The sequence below is a fragment of the Gossypium arboreum genome, chromosome 8, assembly GCF_025698485.1.
Source record: "Gossypium arboreum isolate Shixiya-1 chromosome 8, ASM2569848v2, whole genome shotgun sequence".
Classification (NCBI taxonomy): domain Eukaryota; kingdom Viridiplantae; phylum Streptophyta; class Magnoliopsida; order Malvales; family Malvaceae; genus Gossypium; species Gossypium arboreum.
Genome location: NC_069077.1, coordinates 128,235,514 through 128,248,925, shown reverse-complemented (window position 1 = coordinate 128,248,925; position 13,412 = coordinate 128,235,514). Strand labels below are relative to the sequence as shown.

At 35.4% G+C, this 13,412-nt stretch overlaps 1 protein-coding gene and 1 non-coding gene across 2 annotated transcripts in view; one reads left to right on the top strand and one right to left on the bottom strand.

The window, feature by feature from the left end:
• Positions 1-2,821: 2,821 nt before the first annotated feature.
• On the top strand, positions 2,822-2,928 carry LOC128280193 (small nucleolar RNA R71). Its single transcript, XR_008270373.1, has one exon. It is a non-coding gene; the product is annotated as a small nucleolar RNA R71 (small nucleolar RNA).
• Positions 2,929-6,545: 3,617 nt separating this feature from the next.
• Positions 6,546-13,412, bottom strand: part of LOC108461590 (probable glutathione peroxidase 4) — a 79,763-nt gene continuing 72,896 nt past the window's right edge. The window contains 7 exon segments of the mRNA XM_017761474.2: positions 6,546-6,885; positions 7,056-7,223; positions 7,663-7,745; positions 7,748-7,780; positions 8,557-8,618; positions 8,710-8,786; positions 8,873-8,939. Of these exon segments, the coding sequence (XP_017616963.2) occupies positions 6,850-6,885; positions 7,056-7,223; positions 7,663-7,745; positions 7,748-7,780; positions 8,557-8,618; positions 8,710-8,786; positions 8,873-8,926 (513 nt within the window). The 5' untranslated portion in view covers positions 8,927-8,939 and the 3' untranslated portion in view covers positions 6,546-6,849.

Here is a 13,412-nt window from a genome sequence, read left to right as displayed (position 1 = left end):
ATATGTGTAGATTCCTCTCTGAGTCTAGTTTCTATAGAAACAAACGGCATCAGTATTGAAGCCCCGTACAGGAGATATCCAATTCGTAATGCACAAAGGTCAGTGTAGTCGATCCCTGCAACAGGGAGACTTTAACTAATAAACTGTACTAATTGGCTTGACCAAAATTCTAGAAAAAATATGTAGATGGAAATATGAGTCTAGTTTCAGGAAAAATTGCGAAACTGATTTTCTAGTTGTAAAACTCAAGTTATGAATTTTGGAGCGACTAGTACACAGATTGGCAACTTGTCTGAAACTCTCAATAAGTGGGTTGAAGTCTGTTAACACCTCGTGTTCGACTCGTGACGGTCTCGGGTTCGGGTGTTACATTTTATTGGTATCAGAGCTATGGTTTAGTCGGTTCTAGGACTACCATAGCGCGTATGAGTCTAGCTATACATGCCTTAATGTTAATGTTTAAATGTGTGATGACTTGACGGTTAAAATTTTTGTTTTGATTAGTAAATGGATCCGGTGTAGAGAACCTTGGCGGATGACGTTGAAAGTGTAGCGGCTGCTCCTGCACAAGGGACGCCGCTGTTGAACCTCAGTCATCTGCGAATAATCAAGGTGAGGAGGCAAAACAAGCCTTCTTTACCATGATGAATGAGTGGGTAGCATATACGCCGAACCAATCCGGCTGTCCAACAATTCCCGAATTTAAATAATCCACCCAAGGGCACAGTAATGCCATCGATTCGATCCTATGAGGCCGAGTAAGCCACCTGAGACTTGATTAGAAAGCGCAGGCTGAGGAGTTTAAGGCCATAGTTACGATGATGCCGAAAGAGCCGAAGTTCGCTTGATAACACCATTCGGTGTTTGATGAACTCATGCACACCGATGAATGTCTAAAGTGTGCTATATCCTTGTTGCGAGACTCGACTTACTATTGGTGGAGGACCTTGATCTCCATAGTCCCAAACGAAGCGAGTTACTTGGGATTTCTTTCAAATGAAATTTGAAAGAAGTATATTAGTCAATGGTTCATCGATCAAAAGCATAAGGAATTCTTGGAACTCAAGCAAGGCCGTATGACATTAGACGAATACTGAACATGAGTTCGTAAGACTTAGTCGGTATGCTCGGAGTGTGTGGCCGATGAGGTTACTATGTGCAAAAGATTTGAAGAAGGATTGAATGAAGATTTAAAACTACTAGTGGGTATTTTGGAGATAAAAGAGTTCGTGACGGCTGGTCGAACGAGCACGCAAGGCGGAAGAACTTGGAAAGGAGAAGAAGAAGGCTGAATTTGAAGCTAAAGACTATCGTGAGAGATCGATGGGTAAAGCTCCGTTCTCGATCAAAAGAAGTTCGGGGAGGACACTAATAAATCGAGGACGATCGGGAATTTCCATTAGAGCACGACCATCGACGGACTCGAGCTACTTGATGGCTAGTGTGGGCAATAATCGTCAAGAGAGACCGAATGCCCCCAATGTGGAAGACGACACCTAGGTGAATGTTGGGGTAAGTCTGCTAAGACTGGCTCATTACGGATGTGGTTCAAGGACCACTTCATTAGAGATTGCACGAGCTAGATGAGAAGAATAAGATGCAAGGTGCAAGATCGAGTGGGGCGACGACTAGAGGTAGACCCCGAGGATTTCGGAGGTAGGGTGGTAATCGAGAGGAGCCACCGATACTACTGTTCGATCTGAGACCCGTGCTCTGCTAGAGCATATGCCATCCGCGCATGAGAGGAGGCATCCTCCCCGATGTTATCACTGGTACTTTTACTCTCTTTGATACTAGTGTGATTGCATTGATTGACCCGGCTCTACTCATTCATATGTATGTGAAACTTTAGCATCCAAGAAGACTCTACTGTTGAGTCTCATCGAGTTCGTAATTCGAGTGTCAAACCCTTTGGGTCAATACGTACTCGTTGATAAAGTGTGCAAGAGATGCCCCTAATAATTCGAGAATCTGCTTTCCGGCCGATCCGATGCTTCTACCATTTGATGAATTCGATGTTATTCTTGGTATGGATTGGTGACCGTACATGATGCAAGGTGGTGGATCGCAAAAGGAAAACCATTGATTTGAGGAGTGCAAATAATGAGGTAGTCCGAGTCGAGTCTCTCGATTTAAAAGGAGTGCCAAATGATAATATCTTCTATGACCGCTCGAGATATGTGAAAAGGGTGTGAAACATACCTTGCGTATGTATTTGAAAGTAAAGAGACGGAAAAGAAACTCGAATCGGTACCAGTGGTTTGTGAGTATTCAGATGTTTTTCCGGAGGAGTTACCAGGATTGCCACCGGTTCGAGAAGTGGAATTCGGCATCGAAGTTGTACCGGGTACTACGCCGATCTCAATAGCTCCGTATCGTATGGCATTAACGGAGTTAAAGGAATTGAAGGTCCAATTGCAAGAATTGACGGATAGAGGTTTCGCTCGACCGAGTTTTTCTCCATGGGGCGCACCAGTATTATTTGTGAAAAAGAAGGACGGAAGCATGAGGTTGTGCATCGACTATCGTCAACTCAATAAAGTGACGATAAAGAAAAAAATATGTAGATGGAAATATGAGTCTAGTTTCAGGGAAAAATTGCGAAACTGATTTTCGAGTTGTAAAACTCAAGTTATGAATTTTGGAGCGACTAGTACACGATTGGCGACTTGTCCGAAACTCTCAATAAGTGGGTTGAAGTCAGTTAACACCTCGTGTTCGACTCCGGCGACGGTCTCAGGTTCGGGGTGTTACATCAACCATTTGTCTAGTCGAAGCATTCAGGCCATTATGAAACGTTTGAACCTGTAGCCAAAGCGGTAACCCATGGTGAGGGCACCTTCTCAAAAGGTCCTTGTATCTCTCCCATGCATCGTAGAGTGTTTCTAAATCCATCTGCACAAAAGAAGAGATATCATTACGTAATTTAGCCATTTTAGTCGGCGAAAAATATTTTAGTAAAATTTTTTCAGTTATTTATTCCCAAGTAGTAATTGACCCTCGTGGTAACGAGTTCAACCACTGTTTAGCTTTGTTCCTCAATGAAAAAGGGAATAACCGAAGACGAATGGCATCATCAGAGACACTATTAATTTTAAATGTATCGCATAGTTCTAAGAAGTTGGCTAAATGAGACTTGGGATCCTCATCCTACAAACCATCAAACTGAACAAATTGTTGTATCATTTGAATAGTGTTAGGTTTTAATTCAAAAGTGTTTGTAGCTACAGCAGGTCTAACTATGCTCGATTCAGTTCCTGTTAAAGAAGGTTTAGCATAATCATACATAGTGCGTGGAGCAAGATTTTGATTAACCGCAATTGCAGGAGGTAGCTGATTGCCTTGGTTTTCAGCCATCTCTTTGGTTGGGGGTTGAGTATCGTCTTCTTGCTCGTTCTCTGTGTATCTTAAGCTTCGCCTTATTTCTCTTTGATTTCTGCGAACTGTACGATCGATTTCTTCGTCAAAAAGTAATGGTCCTGACGGATTTTTCTAGTCATAAACTATAAAAACCTGCCAAGAGAAGGAAAAAGTAAATTAAGAAATAATAATAATAAATTAAAGTGCACGAAAAATAAATGGCTAAAGTAATAAAACTTGAGTGTTCTTAATATTTCAATTCCCAGGCAACAGCGCCAAAAACTTGATCGCGTGATTTCGTGATAGGTTTTAAATATTTATAATTACTCGTTCTTGAACTAACTATTATTGCGATGTAGGCAAGTGTACCTATCGAACAGTAGTATAGTTTTAGCAAGATCGGATTGTCGAACCCAAAAGAACTAAAAGTACTAGTAATGATTGTCTTTTTATTAACTAGCCTAAGAATAAATAGGTTTTTGTTTTAACTAAATAATTATCTAAACTAAGAACACACAGAGAATGGAATTGGGTAATTGCTTTTGGAAAAAACGATTAAATTAAGACAATACCTAAGGAAAAATCCACCTAGACTGTACTTGTTATTCTCGATCGAATCGATTTATTTATTCATTTAACTTGTTCCGTAGAGATCCCTAAGTTATGTTATTATCCCTATTCAAGACTAATAACGTCTAATCCCTAGATTGAATAACCGAGACTTTTCTGTAATTAACACTTTAGGGTTGCATTAACTCGATCTATGGATCCCCTTATTAGGTTTCACCCTAATTCGGCAAAATCTTGTCACCCTATGCCTAGGCGCGCAATCAACTCTGCTTAATTATGACAAATGTTTTCTTAAACAGGGTCTATTCCTCCTCTAAATAAGAGCTTATCTTGAATCGGTATCCTGGGATATCAAAACAAGAATTAAGAACACATAATTAAGAACAAGTCAAATATTTATCATACAATTCAGAAAATAATAACAAGATTCGTCTTAGATTTCATTCCCCTTAGGTATTTAGGGGATTTAGTTTATAACTAAATAAGAAAACATCTCAGAATAATAAAGAATACAAAACATAAAAAAAAACCCAAAACTCCTGAAGGAGAATTAAAGAGAGATCTTCAGTCTTGATGATGAATCCGGCTTCTGGGATGAATCAATCGGCTTTCTTAGAGTAATTCCTTACCCTTTACTCTGTCCTCCCCTTTCTTCCTTCTCTAGGATGTATTTATAGGCTTTGGAATGCCTAAAAGCCCTCAAAATTAGCCTTTTTCCGAATTGGACTCAACTTGGGCTCGACAGGGCACGTGTGACACGCCCATGTGCGATTACTTTAGGCTGTGCTCGAGCCTGCCAAATTGACACGGCCGTGTGGTATGCCCGTCTGAGGAGGTCTAGGCCATGTTGATTTCATACTTTGGCCCATTTTCTCCGTTTTTGGCCCGTTTCTCGTTCCTTTCGCTCTCCTATGCTCTTCTAAGTGTAAAACATGAAATTAAAGCATTGGCAGCATCGAATTCACCAATTCTAATGGAAAATCATCCATAAAATGCGTTAAACATGGGGTAAAAATATGTATAAATTACAGTTTATCAGTAATTAACAAAATAAAAATATCTCATAAATTCCAACTTAATGGTCTCATCTTTTACCTACATAAAAACAAAAAAATTATGTTAAAATAATAGAAACTATCAAAACAAAATAAACCTAATTGGACTATATGTTGTTACGTGCATCTAATAATAAACCAAAAAAAAATGCTCATTAAAAATATAAGAGAAACATCTCATCAATTCCAACTCAATGGTTTCATCTTTTACCTACATAAAAAAATGTTAAAATAACATAAATTATCTCAACATAATAAACCTAATAGGACTAATGTTGTTATTTGAATCTAATAAAAACATAAAAAAATATAAGAATTAAAAATCAAACATAAACATAAGTGGACACTTTCTAAAATAAATGAAACAACCTTCCTTTCTTATTGAAATAATACCTTACAAAAAAATTAAAAAAATAAATCAAAATATGAATTATAACATTTCTAAAATAAATAAATAAACAACAGAAAAATAACATTTATAACGATATAAAAATCCTAAACTAAACAAATAATGTATAAATACTAAAAAATCCCTCTTTTATTTTTTTTAAACCCTCTACAAAAATCCTTTAATTCTTTTTTTTAAACCCTAAACAGAGGTCACCAACCCTATTTTTTTAAAAACCCCAAACTAACCCTAAACTAAGAACCCAAATATTTTTCATTTTATCCTTTGCTATCCCTTTCATTCTCTTCTTCTATCTTCTCTACTATTCTTTTTTTTTCCCTTCTCCTTCTCTTCCCTCTTCTGCTACTCTTCTCTCCTCTTTTTTTCCCGTTCGTTCTCTTCTTCTTCTTCTCTATTCTGTTTTTTTTTTCATGGGTCTCGTCCCATCTTGCAGACACAGTAGAGCAGGGGCCTCATTCCATCCCATTGCAGCAGATCGGTGTTGCCTATTAGGTAGGCACAATCACTACTGGTGCCACCTATCAAGTAGGCTTGACTAACTTTCTCAGGTTGTATGTTGTATACGGGTTATAAAGGTTATATTTTTATTTTTGGTGCCGCCTACCAACTACCCTCCCTTTAAAAAATTATTATTATTTTTTAATAACAAAAAACTTACTATCCTAAAAAGGACGGTGGTGCCGCCTATCCACCACCCTCCTCCAACTTGTACATACTATTGCCGTAAATAAATTAGGGTAAACTTATTTTAGATTTTTTTATATTAAATAGATAAAAGAAAAAGCCTACAAACATGTTTTTAGAGATTATATTTTTAAACCAAAAATATTATTAAGAAGTTCAAATTAAATAATGTTTTAAAAATAATATAAAATACTATCGCAAAAGCAAAATAAAAATAGAAAACAGATTAAATAAATTTAAAAATTTAAAAATAGTTCTCGGCATCATATTTTTAGAACACATTAAAATACTTCAATATTAAAATTAAAATTAAAATTAAAATTAAAATATTTGTTTATATGTCTTAAAATTAAATGTAAAGTAATAAATCGAGTGTTCATCTACCTGAAGAATAATTTAGAATAACTTAAGTTGAAATAAATTTTATCCTAAAAATGTCTTTAAACCACTAAAAATATTGTTACAAATTTTAAAACAAAACAAAATAATTAAAATAATTAACACATACAAGCATAAAACCTAAGTAACAATGGTCTGAATTCTGAAACAGTTTTAAGTAACAACAATGAAATTCCAAAGAGGAAATTAATAGGCTTAAATGCAGCAAAGAAACTATCACAGTTGTAAAACTACTACTTTTTACAAACTCGAGCAGCGATTATCATTACACATGAGGTCTCACAGTGGTACACATTATTATGGGCCACGCCTACCGCTTTCATCCTATTTACATTGTTTCTAGTTTCCATTTTCCCTCCACCTCCTATATTTTCATGTATCCACTCCCAATGCTTTCTTGATGTCACCCTGCAACAGCAACCAAAGCAGCACAACACGAAATTAATGTCTCGCACACATGCACCGCAGTTGAGCATTTGACTCGGTTGGTGCACGGTCACCTTCGGGTTCAATTCCCCCTCCTCAAAAATTTAAAAAGAAACAAGGATAAAATGGCACCAGTAGGGTGTAGGGAATACCTCTATGGCCAGTGGTGTGGTGGTTGGGCTATAGCGAGAGAGGACGTTACCATCCTTATCAACTAAAAACTTAGTGAAGTTCCACTTTATCCTAGATCCCAAGAAACCAGATTTCTTTGCTTTTAAGAACTTGAAGACAGGTTCTGTATTCGGCCCGTTGCAACGAACCTATATATATAAAATTTTTAGCAGCAAACAGTAACCAGTTAGAATGCAAAGTCCCCCTGGCATTAAAGATGCAATGAATGCAAACCAAATGCAGCTAGTTTATGTACATAGAAAACAAATAGTCAGCAAATGAGCTGAGCTCCATCCCAGTCAACAACAATCACAAACATTCATAAGGAACATCAACATGTACGAAAAGTCTCAAATAAGTTCATATATTATTCATGAAGAAGCAGAGTTCTATCAATAGTTCCACCTATTTCTATCTTCTTATGGTAGCAGTCCCGACAGAGTTGTTAAATTAATCCGAAAAAGGCAAAATCCAATCAACAACTACAATCACAATTAACCCAATCAATGATCATATTCAATGAAAAAACATCTTGCGCTACTTCTAAGAAAAGAGATCCATTATCCAATGCTAAATATAACCCATTACCTTTTTGAAAATAGGATATTCAGCCTTGTATCTTGTGCAAGCAAACTCTTCTGCCTCTTGGCTGGTACCTGGTTCTTGCTTCAAAACTGATTGCAAGGAAATGCCAAGATCTCCAACCCTTCAATCAGAAAATAAAAAACATCAAGTCCTAACATATCTAGGGAAGAAAACCGAAAGCAAAACTATAGTTCGACCATTTGCTTCATATGATCAAATTGGCTAAACTGATAATTGAAAAGGTACTTGTTTACAGAGCTATGAGAAAAAGAACAAAGCCACTAGGTACAAGAAAAAATAAATGTAGAGTAATAATAAAAGCCTCAAAAGGGATGCTTGAATTTAAGAAAGGTCTTCCACAAGTACTAAACTAATAACAGAGTTCTGAATCATTGATCTAGCGTCAAAGTTTCCATCATTGTGAATTAAATGTCATCTGGCTCCACAGGTCTGCACATGTAATTTCCGTTTAAAGTCCATTTTCAATGCAAATTTTTCCTCAAAAAGAAAACCCTAATCCCATTCCCTTTCTTCTTCCACAGTCCTGTTCCAGCTGCTAGTTCCCATTACAAACTACCCTCTACGATATAAACCAAACTAGACCTCCACAATTGGGATTTTTAAGTAGATTTTGGCATAAAAATTAATTTGTTTCCTTATGTAATTTGTACCCTTTCTTAAAGGGTTAAAATAAAGTTATATTCGACATAATTTGAAGCGGCAACTTTTTTCAATAACGACCAATTTTAGCTAAGGTTTGAGCTTTCGAGTGTTAAGAAAAGATGAAGAGTTAGCTTTGAACTAGCTATGCAGACTACGCAGTCATGGTTGCTGATTTCAAATGCTTTAAGCGACTAAAAAAAAATGAAATACACAGCTAAGCAAAGAGAAACAAACCTTTGTCCTTGTATTTGTTGTAAAGCTCAGTCAACTGGGTGTAATTTGAATCCGTAAACCCACTGTTTAAAATCATGAAGGTAAACAATTGAGAATCGGGAAAGAACAGAAAGACGACGAGTTCAAAGAAGAGAAGATATGGTAGAAAAGGACCATTTAGAAGCAACATTAACCACAAGGAGAACCTTTCCTTTGTACATGCTAAGGTCCACGTCCTGGCCTTTGCTATTCTGCAACACAAACAACAGAACAAAAGCATAAAACCCAGTCAAAAGAAAGAGGAATTATCAAAGAAATGTAAAGGGTAGAGAAGAACCTTGACAGTGAATTCATGGATTGATTTCTGAGGAACTGATTCAGAAGCACCCATCACGGTTTGAGATGGAAAGAAAAAGGTTTTTGAAGCTTTTAGATAATTAAATAAAGGGAAGGAGGGGATGGGGTAGTAAAGGTAGTTTCTGGCAGTGATAAGGATAGCTATTTTTGGTAGTGATGACAAAGTAAAAATGGTTGAGTTTGACAAGTAAAGTTAATTGTGGATTTTTGCAGGCATTAGTTATAATTATTGAGGTTGATGATGATGCAAATTGAATTTCGGGAAAGTTGTGTTTACATTCATATAATCACGCAGGGTTTTCTTTGCCAAAGTCAAATTTAAAATCAATCACCAAATAATTTAAAGCATTTATAATACAATCATTGAAAAACGCGTTTAAGCATCTAAAAAGTTTTAAAACTTGGAATTAAGAGGACTGATAGTACGTAAATAAAGTATAATTAAATGTTGAAAAACTGGAGTGCCGACTTTTTATGAAGCAGCCAACCAGAAAGCAAATCCTCATTTAATGATATTTAAAACCCACAACCCCACGCCAGCTCTTTATCCCCCCATTTCCGCCGTTGCATTATTCAATTTTTTTTTTTTTGTTTCCCCCAAATATTAAGCTTTCACATCTCTCTTTCCGTTACATGTAAGGGTGTAAATAAACACAAGATTTGATGAATTATTCGTAAATTATTTATATAATGTTTATTTATGTTCCTTTATTAAGTTAAATAAGTGAGTATGAACAAAATTTTTATGTCTGTTTAATAAACAAATGAACATGAATATAGGTGTGTTCGGTTCGTTTATGTTCACGATTAAACTCGTTTAAAAGCTCATTTATTGGTTGTTTGTGTCTTACTTCCTATAACTTCCTTATAGAACTTCATCATCTTGATTTTATCATTGTGAACATCTTTCAGATTCAAAGGGGTGAAAATGTACTTTTTTCCATAGAAAACGAAGGAATATCAATTTAATTTACCATGACGAATAACATCACGGTCGTACTGCTATGGTCTACCAAGTAACAAGTGGGCGGACATGCATGGGAACGACATCACACCAAACTTCATCAATGTAAGTCCCAAGTTCAAAAGTGATCAAGCATTGTTTTAGCACACAGACTTTTGAACCTTCGTTAAGCCATTGAAGATGGTATGGTGTAAGGTGTTTGCTACATGGCTAAGCAAGTGAATCCATAAGGTAGCTGCTCACAAATTTAGCACAGCTTCTACTATCAATGATAAATGAACAAAGTTTACATTTAATCAAACACATCGAGTGGAATATATTACTCCTTTGAAGATCATGATCATCCCTCAATTGGATGTTGAGGGTGCGCCTCACAACTAGACAACGGGAATGAGTTAGTGGTTTCACCAACTCTTATTCACCATAAAACTCACCTCCATCATCGACATCATTAATTAATTCGGGCATATCTATATTTTTTTATCTGAATCAGAGGTATACTCACCATATTCTTTTATCAACAAAAGTCTAGTGTTGGCACAATCACGACTATAGTGCCCACGCCCTTTGCACTTAAAACATTCAATTTCACGAGCTTTTTGTTGTTTTGGTGAAGAAGTAGTAAAAGTGGGTTGCTTAGAAGATGTAGAAGAAGGTTTTGTAGGAGCCTCACTTTTCCACTCATAAGGTTTAGTCTCATCATGTTTTGGCAGCAATTCATTAGTAGCATAAGGAGGTTTTGAATTCTTGAAAGTAGAATTAGAACTCGTACCTCTATAATATTGTGATGCACCAAATGGAAGAGATTGACATTGTTGAAATTGTTGCTCAATTTCAATGGCCTTGTGTACCGCATCTTGAAGATCAATGTAGGTTTGAAGATTAAGAGCATCGACTATCAAAATGTTCAAGCCATCTACGAACCGTACCATGGTAGTCTCGTCATCTTCTCATACATTTTTTTCTTTGCATAAGCATCTCTATCTCCTTAAAGTATTCATCAACAAATCGATTACCTTGAACAAGGCGTTGAAGTTGTCGCTTAATATCCCTATAATAGTGAGGTAGGATAAAACGTTTTCTCATGATTTGTGTCAACTGGTCCCATGAATCAACATCCCGTTCACAATTCCTTTAGTGGTTCAAGACAAGTTGAGTCCACCAACTCAATGCATAATCTGAAATGCCAATGTAGCCAATGGAACTTTCTCCTCCTTTGAACATTTATAACAATGAAACATGATCTCAATTTTAGCCTCCCAATCACAATATGCATCTGGACCATTCTTCCCTCGGAATGGTGGAATGTTGAACTTTGGTTTAGCTACAAAAGGCTGGCCTCGATCAGGAATACCTAAAGTTTCATCAATGTGATGATTTCATCATCTACTAGTATTAGAACGAATACAAAGTTGTTCATTGTCCCTATCATCACCGCTATCACGAGCACGAGACCATCAAGTTTGAAAAAGTCTCCAAACGAGCAACAACTTGAGTTAGCATTTAAAATTGATTGGTAAGCTACTTGGAAAGCTGATTAATGTTCTCTTGTAGTTTCGTTCGACACTTAGTCAAACTGGCTTGTAGTTCCGTTTAACACTTAGTCAAATTGGCCTTAAATTTATCACGTACCTCGTTCAATTGTTGATGTTGAAATTTTACCGTCCCCACAATATTCTCAAATGTAACATCTTATTCTTTGTTATCAGATAGTATCTCATAATGGTTTTTACGGTTACGAGTGTCACGAGTCATTGTGAAAGCCTGGAAAAACACAACACTCAAAATAAAAATTAAGCAAGCCTCACCTTTATGCACTCAGAAATAAAATTAAATTCTCAATGAGGTAAGAATTAATCTTGTGAGTCTTTTAAAACGTGTTTATATCAATCAATCAGAATGTATTAGAACCAACTAACAAAGCAAACTTAATAGCACTATGAGTCCAAAACCGGCTAGACACCAAAGAATTGTGTTGCACAGAGGAAGGAATGTGCAAAGTGCTTTAACCTACTAACACAAGAAATAATAAAGTGTTAGAACGTGTAAAGGAAAAATAAAAAGCAAAAACAAATGAAAACCTAAGGCTAAGAGTCAATTAAAATCCTTGAAACCCGAAAAATTGTGAAGCAACTTGACAAATTTCATTCGAGGTGTTCCCGATTTCTAAAAATCACGAAATTTAAACTGGAGCCTCCTCAAATATTATATATTTGATCTGGAAATTTTTGGCACAAAATTCAACCCACAAAATATTTTTTTATTTTTTGGTATTTTTCTAATTTTTCCACTTTTTTATCACTTTTTTCATGGGAAATATTTTTTAATATTCTAAAATAGTGCCAAGAAATAGTCTGTAAAATTTTAGACCATTTAAAAATGTTTACCCATTAATTTTTTTTTCTAAAATTATCCGGGTAAAAATTTTTATTTTGAGGTCATTTCTTTGAAACCTATTTTATAAGAACATAAAGAACACCTAAAACGCCCAAATCTGATACCAAATGATACGGATGATGTGAATGAATGCGAAAGCAAATCGTAAAGTTTTTTCAAATCGCGGATTTGACTTAGGGCTTTAGATGTTCGAGAAGAAATTTGAATTTTGAAATAACCTGAAACACAATCAAATCCAAGTTAGATAAAAAATAATTAAAATAACTAAGGTAAATAAAATAGAACAATAACTCAAAGAATAGAACAATAAAGAAGATAGATGGAAAAGATAGCATGTGGCAGGTAGAAGTCCTAAGAAGTCTTGGAAACAAGAAGAATCTACAACTCCCTTCAAGCGGCTCTAATTTTCCCTCTAAGAAAGAAAACTTGACAAGAAAAAGTTTGAAGATGATCTCCACAATTTGAAAATATTTTTAAAACTTTTCTAAAAGAAACTCAAGAGAAATTCTTAAAAAAAGAAAATTCAAAGAGAATTTATTAACTCAAAAGAGAAGTTGAATAATAATGAATTGCATGATTTGTGTACAATGCAAAGGCCTATATATAGGTTAGCTAAATAAATCTAAATAAAATTCTCAAGTATAGTAGAATTCTAATTTAATATAAACTAGAAGTAGTTTTAAACTAAACTTTCTTGTTGACATAAAACTCCTAAATAACTTAAAATACTTAATAATTATAAAAATTTGAAATGAAATAATAAGAGCTGATAAATACAATATTGAGATCATATATAATAAAAATTAAGCCTAAAACCTTAATCCAATATGAAACGTCTAGGCTTGTGGGATCGATTGGGATCCTTGAAGTGAAGTGCCTAAACTTGTTAACATTTTCCATATGGCTTTGTCATAATAGATTGAAAGTTTAGGCCCGTGCACAAAATTAGTCCATTTTAATTCATTATTGCTCCAAAATCCATTGTCTTTAAGCTACAACTTTTTTTCTCGAATTTTTTTGTTATAAAGTCTTGAACGAATAAATTGAGCTTTGTCTTTAGTTGCTTCGATTTAGATATCGTAGTTGGGCCTTGAAGAAAACTAAGTCCATCTCTATTATGTTCTTTGAATTGGACTGAGTTGCTCGTATCAGCCAAAGG